The sequence below is a fragment of the Euphorbia lathyris genome, chromosome 5 (assembly GCF_963576675.1).
Source record: "Euphorbia lathyris chromosome 5, ddEupLath1.1, whole genome shotgun sequence".
NCBI lineage: Eukaryota > Viridiplantae > Streptophyta > Magnoliopsida > Malpighiales > Euphorbiaceae > Euphorbia > Euphorbia lathyris.
Window position 1 is genome coordinate 24,254,672 of NC_088914.1, and position 15,334 is coordinate 24,270,005.

Consider the following 15,334-nt stretch of genomic DNA (forward strand, 5'->3'; position numbering starts at 1 on the left):
ACAAATGCATTATTTTATCAGTAACAAATCATAAACATATGTTGGGATGTGAAAAAATATTAAGAATATACTGTTTTTTTTGTACGAATTAGACAAAAAAAAAATTCAAAAAAATTCACCAAATTTATAAATATTAATCTCTAATTTTATTATTAAATTACAAAAAACATTATATCATTTTTTTACAACAAATTGATATGCAATTGGTGCAAAATAAAGAAAAAAATTGACTGTATTTTATAATAGTGTCTAAAATTGATCCAATTTATCAACGTTAAGGGTAAAATTGCTCTTGGCTACAAATATTAGGGGTAAAATTGCACAATTTTAGACGTTAGGGGTAAAATTGCTCTTGACCCAAAACGTTAGAGGAAATCCTAAAAAGAAGCGGTATAGGTAGAGGCAGCAGATCGTTTAAAAGTTATGACAGATCGTAGATGTCAATTGTCGCCTCGTAATCGTCGATCTACTTAGCATTAGAAGTTTTTTTTTTATTTTAAGACATTTTGTATTGAATAGCAATTATGTACTAAAGTATATTTGTTTTTCAATTAATGCTATTTTTTCTAAAAAAATTTACATAGAGTTTTGCCCTCCATCCCTCAAATCATGGATCCGCCACTGGTATATTGCCCTCGAGAAAAGAAAGGAAAAAGAATTTTATGGAAGCCTATGGGTGAAATGGATATGATGTACTAAGGGTCCGTTTGGTGAGATGTAATGGCCTTTGTAATGGAATGTCCATTACAAATGGTCATTACAATGGCCCTGTTTGGGAATTAGCTGTTAGCTGTTAGCTGATTACATTAGCTGATTTGACTAGCTGATTTGACTAGTTGTTTGTGTAGACCTGTTTGGTAAAAATTAACTGATTGATAATAACGGTTTGTGCAAAAAGACGAATAAGGGCATTCTTTTTTTAATACATAAAAATATATTTAAAATAATTAAAAGTATTTTCATGTCTTTATTAATGCATACACAATAAAACAATCAACTAACCTCCTTGATGAACAGCTTTTTCAAAAAAAAAAAAAATTCAATTTTTGGCTGGAAAACGTGTCACGTCCGTGTCCAAAAATTTCAATTTTTGTACCTCGATATAGATTATAATATATTATCTTTTAGAGCGTTGACTGTTTATGAATTTAAGTATAATATTAGGTTTAATTTTAATGTTTTAGGTGTAAATTAAAAACTTTGGGTAAATTTATAAAAAGTTATAAATTAAAGGTATCAAAATAAATATTTCAAGTTCAAAATATATGAATTGTATCTTGCAATTTGAATACAACTTATTATAAATTACCAATTTTTACATAAATACTTAATTAAAATTTCTCATTTGTTAATTATATTAATAATATTATATATATAAATAAATAAATATTAATTTGTGGCATGTCAATGACACATGTTAGAAGTTAATTTCATAATTAACCATGTAATGACACCTATATTATCTCAAAGAAATGTATGCTAAACTTTAATACTTAAAAATGAATACACTATTGTGAATAGAAGCTAAGTTACATGAATTTTTCTAATTAAAAGAAAAACGTGTCTTGCATCATGCAAACTTGCTTTTTATTGTGACATGAGGAGTCTATCTATTAGGGTTAAAAAAGTCCATTAATTTTATTATTGCAAAACGTTAATTGAAAAAGTTCCTCTAAATTAGCGTTTTCATCCCAAAACTCTCTTCCAAATCTCTCTCTATCAAACACTTCAATCAGCGGTTTGAGTGGTCAAATCGCTAAAGTTTGTCAAAACCGCTCTTTTTATCCCAAAACGCTCTTTACCAAACATGGCCAATGTTTGGTTGCATATTAAAATTTTATTATAATGGAATGAGAAATGCATAGATTAAATTTTGTTTAACAACTATTGTAATCCCTATTACATAAAAAAAATGACTTGAATTTTCATTACATCAAAAACATGTAATTCTACCTTCTACATTTAAAATTCCATCTAACCTCTTATTTATCAAATCTCACTTCTCACCATTCTCAAAAATGCAAAAATTAGAAAAATTGAAAACGAAAAAAAAAACAAAGAAAAAGATGTGAAAAATGAAAAATAAGAAAGGGGTGTAGGCCCAAGGAAGGGGTGGTGAAGCTCAATACAGATGGTTCTTGTCTGGCTAGTGGGAGAATTGCGGCCGGAGGGGTTTTAAGGGATGGAGGGGGTGCCTGGATGTCTGGTTTCTCTCATAACATTGGTATGAGTTCATCCTTCTCGGCGGAGCTGTGGGGTATCCTCTCTGGGATTAAGCTTGCCAAGAGTCTGGGTGTCAAGAGGCTCTCAGTGGAGTCTGATAATAAGGAGGCCATTGATATGATCTCCGACAATCATGTTATCTGTTTTATTAGCCAAAACCTTATTAAAGCCATTAGGAGGCTTGTCTCCGATTTTGAATCTGTTGAGTTCAGACATATTTACAGAGAGCAAAACCGTATTGCGGACCGCCTGGCTGCTGCTGGCCATGAGAGGATGCTGGGTGTCTCCATTCTTTCTAGTCCTCCTTCCTTTCTCTTACCCCTTCTGCTTGAAGACAGGATCGGGGTCAGCTTTCCTAGGCTGATCCCAGGCTAAGTTGTGCTTGTTTCGTTTTGTTTTTCCTTTCCTTGTTTACAAAAAATAATGGTAATTACATTTAATCATATTTTTTTTATTTGTCAATCAAACAGGGTAATGAAATCACTATTCTATTACATTACATTACAACTTTGATTATATTACGGCTATGATTACATTACATTGCATTATGACACACCAAACGGAGCCTAAAGGTTTGGATATCATCTACATTTTGTGTGGAGGACTTTGGAGGGTAAATTTCACCCATGGCCACTGAACTTTACCCATTTTCACATTATGGTCACTGAACTTCATTTCTTCTTGGTATGGCCATTGAACTTTACACTTTGTAACACCGGTGGCCATTGTGACCGTTGGCCACCATTTGTGACCTTTGACTCATCTTTTTGACCAGTTATCTCTCTCCTTTTCCCATTCTAAAACCTAAAATACTCATTTTATCCTTCTTCTTCTTCTCCTCCATATTCATGGTAATTCCTTTCCCTAAAACCAGTAGAGAGAGAATACTTCTTCTTCTTAAAATTAAGGGTGATTTTATTTTGTTTTTTATTCAGAAAAATGGAAGTTTCTAAACAAGTATTGACAGTCTTGATCACATGCACCTTAATGAGCATGTAAAATTTGCTCATTCACCGTTAGATCTAGACTTATTAGAATCCTAAGGTGGAGATTTAAAGCATCTCGAGGCTTAGATTTAATAAGCATATATCTAACGGTGAATGAGCAAATTCACTTGCTCATTAAGGTGCATGTGAAATTCCTGCAAGTATTGATGTTTCAGTTGAAATATGGCAGATTCGATTCTAATTTCTGCAAAATAGAGGCAACAGAGCTTCTTTAATGGCGAAGATGGCGATGAGTTCATACGGTAGCGGTGGTTCAAAGAATGATACAGATCTCCGAGCCGGCGTCGCTTTGTGTGCTTGCGTTGCGTTTTTAGGCCACATCGATGCTCTTCGTGAACTCAGTCACTGCCTTCAAGACGGTTACGTTGTCCGACAAAACATTGCCGATGGCCGGCGGTTTCTGCTTTAAGCAAACACAAGAGAGTTGCTATAAAAGAATTGTGAGTTAAATATGGTATTATTAAAGTAAATGTACATGAAATATTTAAAGACAAACACAACAACACAACTTCTTATCAATTCTCTCTGCTTCTGCTATTATATATAGTATAGATAAGGATGAATGCATGCTCTACCTTTATTGGTTGCTATGCTAAAGGTAAATCGGCACTCAATTTTGAAAGTCCGAAGAAATTGATGCTTTGTCAAGTGTTTCGATCATTAAAGTCACTATATCTTGATCTTGCAAAACTTTTTCAGACTTTGAATGTTATAGGGGTGATGACAGCTGTTGTTATGTACAGTATTAATGAAACGGTCAGAATTCGTTTTAAATTTTGCATGGTAATTACTAGAAAATTAAATCACATTAGTGGAATTAAATTAAAGTAATGTTCGTTATTAATTTTGTAAAATAATCTAGTGGTTATAATGGTTTTAATTGTCATTAATGTTAATTTAGTAAGATTAATTCTTCATTAAGTGAATTAATTCTTTGTGGTGAAGCTCTTAGCCTAGTAGTTAAAAGCTTACCTATGTCTTGGGAGGTCATGGGTTCGAATCACATCCGGGTCTGGTGGGGATTTTTCTCTCTCTTTAATGTAAGCGCATTGTACGCAAATTTTTTTTATAAAAAGTGAATTAATTCTTCACATCCAACTTATTATTAAAAATATAATATTCATACTTTTGTAAAATTTTATTATTTTGTTTATTATATCTTTCATACAAACTGTACAAGTCCATTTATTTATTTATTTTTTATAATTATTGATTATTTTTTTTAAAATATATGAAAATTTCATATCTCGTGCATCGTACGGTTTTCGACTACTTATATATAATATAGAGGAAAAGAAGTAAATTTCTCTTTAATTTGTTTGGATAAACTAACAAAATAATGTCAATTTAACCCCAATCTACAAATAACATCATTATTAATATTCTAGTTTAATGTTTATGAAATTGTGTGATTATAATTTTGGATAACAAAACTTGAATCAACAGTTGGTATGTATATCAACTTCCCATTTCAAAAACATTAAATTAGCACTTTCCAAAAAATCTTTAAGTCTATCTCGTTACTTTATTTTTATTTATTTAATTTTAAAAAAAAGAAAGAAACAGGAAAACCCAGTTCAAAAATTAAACTACAAAGAGCAAAAAGCTTGGTTGAACAAATATGATATGAAAAGAGGAGAAGAAGAAGAATCGAAGGTATAACGATTATTATTTGATTTAAAGCATAATCAAAAATCAGAAACTACATTGAAATGTTTTTCCTAATTTGATTTTTCTGATTCAGTATAGAAAGAAATATCTATTGACAACGAGCACACTTATAGGTGCATAAGCAGGCTGGAGGGTTGCCGGTGCAGAATCCACGACCTTGTGGTCTATTGCTGCAATCAGCCTTGCAAATCGCGTTGGTTGTGCATGGCCAGCTTGTATAACACTCAATAGGCTCTCCTCCCGTGCACATTACATCTCCATCTCCATCTTCACCTGCACAACACACAAACCAAAATATTCATTCTCATAATAATCTTAGACAGGTTTTAACCAATCAAAGATTGGTTTGAGTATTAAAGGTCTCAAATCGAGAATCTCAAATTCGAATCCTAGCGTAACAGATTTTAGTTGGCCGACGAACCACCTAAAAAGTGTCTGACCAAGGGAAGGGTGAAAAGAACCCCCATCGAGGAGTGAAATAGAACATGAAACCGTAAGCTCCCAAGCAGTGGGAGGAGCCTGGGGCTCTGACCGCGTGCCTGTTGAAGAATGACTCTTTGGAAAAAAAACTCCAGTAGGAGAAATCAGTATGAAAGGAAAACATCATTCTATGTCTCTTTAATCCCGATGAACAAAATATCAGTGGGTTCACATGGTGTGACGGATCTAAGATTCAATGACAAACGTACTTCAATGCCTATGCACCCTTAAGGGTGGCTCAGTGAACTACGCGTCCCCGCAAGTCCAGGGAGGGTCCCACCACAAGGGTGTATTGAAGCAAGCCTTTCCCTACCAATTTTTTAGCAAGAAGCCGCTCCTAAAACTCAAACTCGTGACCTCTCAGTCACACGACAACAACGTTTACTATTGCGCCAAGACTCATCCTCAATGCCTATGCACCCTTAATTGAATTTTTTTTGGGTCCCTACACCATAAAAAAAAAAAAGCTCCATACACTGGTCCAATGGAGATTTCCGGGGACCAGTAAGTGCACAAACCCCCTCCCGACCCCATAGATCCGTTCCTGTTCACACGAACAGATTAAACAAAGTTCAGATTGCAAAATAATTGACAGAGAGAGAGATATTAACCTGCTGCTAGCACAATAAGGATAAAGAGGATGCAGGAGAAAAGTTGTTTTGCCATTTTCTCTTCTCTTCTCTTGACAACTATCTATCTATGTCTATAGGAAAATCCACAAGGCTAAGCTTTATATATACAAGCCATGAAGATTTCAAAGGGTATTATTGTAATTGAGCTTTTTGTAGAGTGAGTCACATGATATGATACTGATACTGATAAATAACAAAACCGTAATTGGTAGGAGATTTGTTTTTTGAGCATATGATGTCATATACCATTTATGCTCTCTATGTGTGCATGCATTTTGCATATCTTCTCTTCTGTATCAGTATCCGCCCTAATTAACATATTACTACATTTGTCAAATACAGAATCTCCCAATTTTAACTTGTTTCGGTTACAAAATTAAAGTTGGACAGAGTTTTTACGGTTACAAATTACAGTTTTGGGAGAATTTGCTAACATTATTGTCATTTAATTTTAAAACTTAACCTAAAAGTTACTCAATTTTACACTTTCTAACGTTATGACCATTAAACTCTAGTGACTACTAAACTTCAAAACTTAACCTAAAAGCCACTGTATTATGCACTAAATTACATTCATGACCATTATTGTCGTTGACCCATCATTTTGACCTTTGACTCCCTCAAAAACAAATTGAGTAGTTAGGATTAGCGGTCACTAAAGTTTGGACAATATCATCAGAAGATCATAAAAGTTCAATTTGTCTTAATAAAATCACTCAAGTTTGCTTTTGTCCCAATAAAGATACTTTAAACGTTTTTCAGTCATCTTTTCGCCGAAATTGCCGACGTAGCATCTCCACGTCATGTCAGCACCACCTGGCATATTAAAAAAATGTAACTACATATTTTAATTGACAATCGATATGCCACGTGGGTTAATTTGTGGTTAAAATTTTAATTGACAATTCTTATTTATTTGGATTAATTTATGGTTTATTTTTTTATTATGTAACATGGCGTTGAGACATGTAATTAGATGTCACGTAAACAATTCCGGTAGAAAAATGAGCGGAAAACGTCTAAAGTAACTTTATTAGGACAAAAATAAACTTAAGTGATTTTATTGAGACAAAGTAAACTTTTGTAACTTTTTGAGGATATTGTCTAAACTTTTTTGACCAATGGTGCTAATTACCCCAACAAATTAGTTTCTCTCTATTTTACCCCTTCATTATAAGCTTCATCTCTTTCTCTCTCTCACCTCTTCAATAGATTAAATGTAATGTAATTTAGTATAAATTTCAATGCTTATACCACGAAAATGGGCAAAGTCCAGTGGTCATGGGTTTATTTACCCAAATAACTGGTGATGACCTCAAATGAAAACGTCATTGAACCACATTTACCATGTAATCACATTTTTTTTTCAAAATCACAATTTTCATAACTTTCTCTTTCCTAACCAAACAACGGCTAATAACCTCAAAACGAAAAAGTTGAAAAATTAAAGTTTCTTAGAATATCATCAATTCTTGGAAATTCTATTTTGAAGTCATCAACTATCATTTTGAGGCATAATTAAAGTTTGGTGGCATAAAGTGTAAAGTTCAGTGACTTTTTTTATGTTACATTTTAGAGTTTAGTTGCCATAATATTAGTTGGAGTAAAGTTCAGTAGCCATAAGTGTAATTTAACCGGTAATTATGAAACAACTTTAATTCTTGAACTCTTATATTTTTGAGGTTGTCAACTATTATTTTGAGTGTTTTTTTTATAAGGGGCATAATGTTAGTAAAGGACAAAATAGATTGATTTTTATATCAAATTTTGAAATTGAATGACTATAATATTAAGGGATAAGGTACCGAAATAGGTCTAAGGTTTTTGGGGAAGTACCAATTTAGGCTCAACGTTCAAAATAGCACCAATATAGACTTAACGTTTACAACATAATATCAATTTAAGCTCGACGTTTACAATATAACATCAATTTAGGCCTCACGTACAAAATAGCACAAATATAAGCTTAACGTTTACAAAATAATACGAATTTAAGCTTAACGTTTACAAATAAACGTCACAATTAAATTAACCATATTATATTAGCCATGGAATTTAGGAGTCATGGAATGGTTGATGAAAAACAAATACAATGTTTTAATGGACAAGAATACTAATTAATTGTATTATAATAAATAAGAAAATAGAACTAAATAAAAAAATAACATATAAAGTTAATAGGAAAAGAATATAATATGGTTAATTTAATTGTGACGTTTATTTGTAAACGTTAAGCTTAAATTCGTATTATTTTATAAACGTTAAGTCTATATTGGTGCTATTTTGTACGTGAGGCCTAAATTGATGCTATATTGTAAACGTTAAGCCTAAATTGATATTATATTGTAAACGTTAAGCGTAAATTAGTGCTATTTTGAACGTTGAGCCTAAATTGGTACTTTCCCAAAAACCTTAGGCCTATTTTGGTACCTTATCCCTAATATTAATAAAAGCAAAGTTGAGTGGGCATGAATGTAATTTGCCCTAAAAAGTTATCCCACATATTAAGCAATTTACTAGACGCTGGAAATTGTCAAATTTAGGTGAATTATAGCCGTGGCCACTGAAGTTTAATCATTTTCACAGTATGACCACTAAACTTCAAAATATAACATAAAAACCACTCAACTTTTCACTTTCTAACATTATAACCACTAAACTTTAACTAATGCCTCAAAATGACCGTTAACGACCTCAAAATGAAAATGTTCAAGAATTAAAGGTGTAAAACAACATTTACCATTAAAGCACATTTTTTATTTTTCAAAATCACAATTTATGGAGTTGTTTTCACTTTCTAAAAATTCACTTTCTCTTTCCTAACCAAGATTACCTCAAAACACAAATTTTGAAAATTAAAGTTGCTTAGAATATTATCAATTCTAGGAATTTTTTATATTTAAGACGTTAACGGTCATTTTGAGGCGTTGGTTGAAATTTAGTGGCCATAATGTTAGAAAATGCAAAAGTTGAATGGTTTTTATGTTTTGTTTTGAATTTTAGTGGCCAGATCGTCAAAATGAGTAAATTTCAATGGTCATGGGGTGTAATTTACCCGTCAAATTTAACATCCCAATAGCAAAGTAAGTCTTACGATTTAGTCTGTCACTCAGTTGGCATCATAATTCAAGGCAAAAATACACCAGAAACCAAAAATTAAATAAGGAGCTCAGAACAGGAGAGAAGAACAGAAGTAAATTGAAAATCATGCATAATTCTTCCAAGATTAAACAAAAATTTACTAGCTCTATAAAGCAGTTATTAGTAGTCAGTACTAATTACAAAACAGTAAACAGAAATCAACGAAGCCAACATAAAATGACAATTATGTTGAGCAAAATAGAAGATGAGGGTGCACAAATGTCAAATCAACAAACATTCAGGTTATTTGGACTTGAAACACGAGAATTCTCGCCTTCCATAAACAAATAATACTAATATAATTTCGGAACAAATCCATCGTGATTAGTTTTGAAAAATAAATATATAACAGCTCTCAAAGCAGAAACAACAACAACAAAGCCTTAGTCCCGAAATGATTCGGGGTCGGCTAACATGAATCATCATATAAAACCGTGAAATCAAGTCGTGTCAACGACACAAATTCTCTCCCTCCACTCTTTCCTATCCACTACCATATTTTCCTCAATCCCCAATACACTCAAATCACTCTCAAAGCAGAAACAAAAAAAAAAAAAAAAGGAGGGACAACACCCCCCCAAGCTCCATAATCCGACTCAGAATCAGTCGCCCTAGCTAAAGTATGAGCTATATGATTCGCAGATCGACTAACAAATTAAACACAACAATTGTGGATAGCCCTTACAAGAGTTTTACGTTGTTAACAATTAAACCAAACAAAGAGATCAAATCCTCTTGATCAATGATAGCTTGAACTAAAAGATGAGAATCCGATTGAAGCACGATATCTTGAAACCCATTTGTCTTTAGCTAGCTTAAAGCTTCCCTCACAATAAGACTTTCAGTAATAAAAAAAAAAAAATCATAAGTGTAAGGAAGCCTACAATTTCGAGCAAACAAAACCAACAGAGTTCTTCAAGATCCAACACTTTGAGACAACGGAAACACAACAGCATCAACATTACAAATAAGCGAACCAGTGGCAGGAGAAACCAACGAGCTGGGGGCCGTAGAAGCAATAGGATGATGAGTATGACACTGGTTCTACCAAGATAAAAAAGGGTGGTTGCGCTAAAAATTACTCCCGCCGACGAAGAAAAGTTACTCCAAACAAGTTGATTCCGATTATGCTATAGACCCCAACAGATAACCGCCGCAACAGCAGAGTCCAAGATAGATTTATTAGCAAAAATATACACCCAAAAATCAACTAAATTGGTAAAAATGAGCTGATATCCCCAATATTAGAGAAACTTCAAACCTGTTTTGCAGTTGTATACTCAACAAGAAAATGATAAGCAGAGATATATAGAGGGCAAACCTCCGAGACTAGAAAGTGTCGGGCTTTAAGAGTTGTGCTAGTTGGAAGGCAAGAAGATATAGAGCGCCAAATTAAATCTTTAACCCTGGGAGGAACAACTAATTTCCACACTTTCTCCAGAAACCTAAATTATCAGCTTGTTGATTATGAGCTTGGGTAGAGAGGATTTTGTATCCTTCCTTCACCGTATATCGTCCTCTCCTGTCACCAAGCCACTACCAACTATCAGTGCCTCTACTCAAAAGAATTTGATGTATAAGATCAACATCCCATTAAGAAAAAAAGCTATGTAACTTCACATCACCCCAAGAGAGACCCGAGCTATCAAAAAGATCCGAAACCGTAAAGATCTTATTGAGAGGAGGGATAGGACTTTCGATATAAGGAATATCAAAATCCGGGAGCCAAGGATCGCCCCACACTTGAATATCAGTCCATTACCAACTAAGCATCTAGAACCCCTACGAACAAGATCTTGAGCTTTCAAAATACTACGTCATAAGAAACTCGAATTACTCTTCAGTTCAGCCCCAAAGAAAATCAGTATTAGGATAATATCTCACCTTATACACCCTTGCAACAAAGAATTTGGGTTGTAAAGGAGATGTCAACCTTGTTTAGCTAAAAGCGCTAAGTTAAAGCGGTTCAACTTTAGAAAACCCGTTCCCCCTTGACATTTAGGTGAACACAATCGATCCCAATATCTCCAACGAATACTTGTTGATTTTCACTAGAAGAACCCCGTCAAAAGGAATTAATAATTCTTTCGAGCTCTGTGCATAGAGTGACATGGATCTCAAAGAGACTCATCGCATAAGACGGGATGGCTTGAAGGACCAACTTGATTAAAACTTTTTTTCTGCTCTAGAGAGGAATTTAGACTTCCAACCAAAAATTTGGGTTTTGACTCTTTCTTCGAGATAATGAAAAGTTTGGAGTTTATTTCTGCCAATAAGACAAGGCAGCCCCAAATAACTACCGACCACATCATTTGAATAAACCTCAAGCAAATTGCGCAACTCTCGACAACCCGACGGAGAACAATTTCTACTGAAAGTAATTGAAGACTTATCATAGTTTATCAATTGACCCGAAGCTTCAGAATAGTGCTTCAAACAGTTTTTAATAGCTTCACCTTCCCTTTCAGAGACATTAAAGAAAAGGTAGCTATCATCTGCAAAGAACAGATGAAATATAACTTGGGCATATTTCCCAACACTACATCCATGAACTTTTCCCCTCTTCTCAAGCTTAGTAGGGGAAGTCGAAAGACCTTCCGCACAAATTAGAAACAAGTACTGAGAGATGAGATCACCTTGGCGAAACCCCTATGAGGTTTAATCGGTCCAATAAAATGCCCACTACTAGTAATAACATAGCTAACCTTAAAAATACATTGCATAACTAGGTTAATCCAACTCTGAGCGAAACCAAGCTTCTCCATCATATCAATATCCAAATATCAATATCTAATGGATGAAACCCACAATATAAGTAATAAGGCTAATATTTGGCGTTATTTGATACACGTTTTTAGACTATGAAGTTTTCATCTCTACCCGTAAGCAAGTTCTGATAAAAGTTATGGCATATTTGCTACAGAATTGAGGGAGTCTACAATAAGAGCAGCACTAGTGATACACAGTGATCACTATCTGCTAGTTACTATTATAAAGAGAGGATGTAAAGATCAATACCAAAATTGCAAGAATTTTTACACACAGAGTTCCAAATGAGCATACCAGAGAAGTTAGGACGGTGGGGACACAGCTGCATAATTAACACATGAAGGCTTCTTTGCATTGTAGTAAAAATGTGCAATCATCTGGACCAACTCATTTGCAGTTCGGAACTCTGAAAAGTCCATTGTTTTAATACATGTTAACAAATAGTTAGGATATGTGATATCTGGAAACAAATGAATAAAGTACGCCTTTTGTAATTCTGTAAGAGAATATTGCTTACCTCTCTCCTTATATAAAATCCTGTTTCCTCGTAAAAATAGAATTTGAGGGCAACTTTTAACTTTGAGAGCATATGCTAGATCATTCTCGATATTGATATCTATCTTCACTGACTGATTCAAGAGAATTCCAAAATCAATATAACCAAATGTTTTACATGGATCAACATTTTTAGAATATCCAAGGTCGTTACCTACATGCACTTACTATATGCCATAACTAGGGAACAAAAAATATTTTACAAATCAAAATCCAAAAATTTTGTTCATGCTATAGGAAATCTAAACACCATCTAGTATAATCCTACATAGCATTTTATATTTCTAAAGTTGTTGAAGATATTGAAACAACAAGAAACATAAACCATTGCCTCAGCAATCAGAGGTGAAGAGAAGTATAACTGAAAATTATCTACAGTGGATTGAATGAAACAAATAAGAAATATCAAATTAAATAAAAACAGAGAGAGGGATATATATTACCCGAGGGGGAAGTCGATCCTTTGCACTCCAGTACACCTTCACTGCCTTCTCTAACTCTTTCAGAGTCTTCCAGTTCTCAGTTGCCCTGCAGAAAAGTTTCAGCTATGTTCAGTTATCCATTAATGCCCATATAGTACTCTCCTCCAAAAAATTCTATGGACTTCCCATTCAAGCACTGGTCATTTATCTTTCTTTTTCAGTAATCTGGTTTACAGTAGCAATGTGCATATTTTATAATATTAAAATAGCCCTATTTTGCTAAAAACAAGAAAAGCATCTATACATATCCCAACCCATGTATATCCACATTGAAACAAGTATGTATCTGCATTTGATTTATGGAATTGCCTGGTGGTGGGTGAAGATATTCAATGCTAAGAAAAACTCTCTTCCACCGCAATCCTTTATAATACTAATTCATTTGACTTAGCAATTACTCCTACTATGAGAAAATAACAAATTATAGAAGAAGATTACCTGTTGTATCTCTCAAAAACAAGAACAATTAGCGGGCTAGGATGAAAAGCAATGCTCTCCCATTCAAGACAGTTAATCTCTTTCACCCAATTATCATCTATCTCCCCTTCCCAGTCAATCTCAAAACCATCTTCGGCAACAACATTCTTGATTGAATGCTTCTCGAAATACTCTGATGCTCTGATTCCCCAACCTACATCAGCATCCAACGGCCAATTTGGGTTTTCCTCCTCAAGCACCATCTTCTTTTTATTTCTTTTTCCTCTACCAACATCATATTCGTCTTCAAGTTCATCATCATCATCATCATCATCATCCATGTCATTGTCATCTTCATCTTCATCACTGGTTTCAGAATCTATATTGTCCTCAACTTTATCCTTTACTATATTTTCTTTATTATCTAACAATTCTGGGTTCTGCTGTCGTATTGATGTAAATGTTCGTTCAAGTGAATCACGTACAAAGTCTTCAACTGCAACTGCTTCACTCCTACGACCACGCCTAGGCTTGCGTGGAATTGTTGTTGGGAAGATTGTTCCAGATTCTTCCTCTTTCTTTGGAGCATCCAAAGCTTTTGGACGACGAGTCCTTGTCTTAGGTTTATCTTTGGGCTTGGAGCTAGTTTCAGAGTCAGGCTCTAAATCGGAACTCCTTGAAACAGCCAAGCAAGAAAAAGGTTTTGTGTTGCTTACACTGTATGTGGGATAACGGAAGGCATATGCCCAATGGTGACATGTTCTTAAACTTTGATAATGGAAAGTGTGTCCACAAGAAATTGATGAAAATGAAAGCAGATTTGGGCAGTATAAAGAAGAAAGAGGCGAGAAGGATTTTGGCATGTTAATACTTGGAAGGGAACACATATTTCCTCAGTCACCAGAACAAGATCACCTCAGCAAAACATAAAAACGGAAGGGATTTCACTTTGAAAGAGAGGAAAACCTATATTCCAAAGGAATTCAATCTCTATTTTCTGCTTGGCTTATTCAAAGTGATTAGTAAAATCTCTATGCAGATGATAATTCGAGCTTCTATCCCAAAAAGCACATAACATAATCCTCCGATCAATTCCTTTAACAAACAACCAAGAACATTCAATGAGAAACCAACTAAGAAAGAAGAATTTCTATTCACGAAGCACTATCAAGACCAAAAACACCAATCTATGAAATATAATTTTCAGCATAATGAAAAATGCAAGGTAGAAAAGGGGATTAGTGCTTTAAAAGCAAAAATGCAACATATATTAAGAACCAGTATGAAAGGCGCAAAATCGAAAATTCAAAGAGGAAATTACTTCAGCTCGAGGAACAAGTAGTATTAGGATGAGCAGTGGACTGTTGTACAGAAGTGAAGCTGGCTGCTAGTGTTCACTGGTTTCCCCGACTTCTGCAATTGCTAGTGAAAATCCAGATGAAAATGTTATGAGAGAGAGAGAGAGAGATAAACCCCGGAAATATCAGTTGACAAAAATGTCGTCTTATCCAATCAGCACGGTGCCGTTTCTGTTACAGCCCCATCCGATAAATGACATGAGAGCGATGCTGTAGTAAGGGACGCCTCCCGTTCGGTTTAGCTGACGACTGGGCTCCAAGGCTGCACAACACGCACGTATTTGTTTTACCTACTGTTTGCTGTTGCTGTTTGCCATTACCGTTTGCTGTTCCTGTTAGTAGTCGCTGTTTGCTGTTGGAAAAAGCTATTTTTCCAAAAAATAGATTCTCTACTTTTGTAAAAAGCTGCTTTTCAGGTGTAAAAAGCAAACTGGAGGTCATTAACCAAATAACTAATGCTACTTTTCAAGTGTAAAAGGCAAACAGGAATTTCATTAACCAAACAACTGTAACTATCCATTTCGAACTGAAAAAGCAATAGGAGCGAGCACCCAAACACCCCCTTAATTAAAAAAAAAATCTAATATCATATCATGAAA

At 34.2% G+C, this 15,334-nt stretch overlaps 1 protein-coding gene across 3 annotated transcripts; it reads right to left on the reverse strand.

Moving 5' to 3' along the window:
- Positions 1–4,876: 4,876 nt before the first annotated feature.
- On the reverse strand, positions 4,877–14,904 carry LOC136229188 (thioredoxin-like fold domain-containing protein MRL7, chloroplastic). 3 transcript variants are annotated; one of them, XR_010689003.1, is made up of 7 exons: positions 14,699–14,904; positions 13,399–14,472; positions 12,922–13,006; positions 12,441–12,552; positions 12,218–12,329; positions 10,476–10,676; positions 9,520–10,284 (listed from the first exon to the last, which is right to left on the reverse strand). XR_010689003.1 is itself a non-coding variant. In XM_066017792.1 (6 exons), exons 2-5 carry the CDS (start codon positions 14,262–14,264, stop codon positions 12,226–12,228), a joined length of 1,167 nt encoding a protein of 388 aa, XP_065873864.1. In that variant the 5' UTR covers positions 14,265–14,472; positions 14,699–14,904; the 3' UTR covers positions 4,877–5,174; positions 12,218–12,225. The 3 variants fall into 3 exon arrangements, 2 of the variants coding, with proteins under 2 accessions (XP_065873864.1, XP_065873863.1); XM_066017792.1 differs by lacking the exons at positions 9,520–10,284; positions 10,476–10,676 and adding an exon at positions 4,877–5,174; XM_066017791.1 differs by having other exon boundaries at positions 9,520–10,676.
- Positions 14,905–15,334: the final 430 nt, after the last annotated feature.

What these genes read in the sequence shown, in the direction of transcription:
- LOC136229188 (XM_066017792.1), bottom strand. Translation starts at nt 14,264, where the DNA reads ATGTGTTCCCTTCCAAGTATTAACATGCCAAAATCCTTCTCGCCTCTT. An exon ending in GTTTTTGAGAGATACAACAG is followed by an intron (nt 13,007 to 13,398) that starts GTAATCTTCTTC and finishes ACTTTTCTGCAG; the next exon opens with GGCAACTGAGAACTGGAAGA. An exon ending in AGGATCGACTTCCCCCTCGG is followed by an intron (nt 12,553 to 12,921) that starts GTAATATATATC and finishes CTCTTGAATCAG; the next exon opens with TCAGTGAAGATAGATATCAA.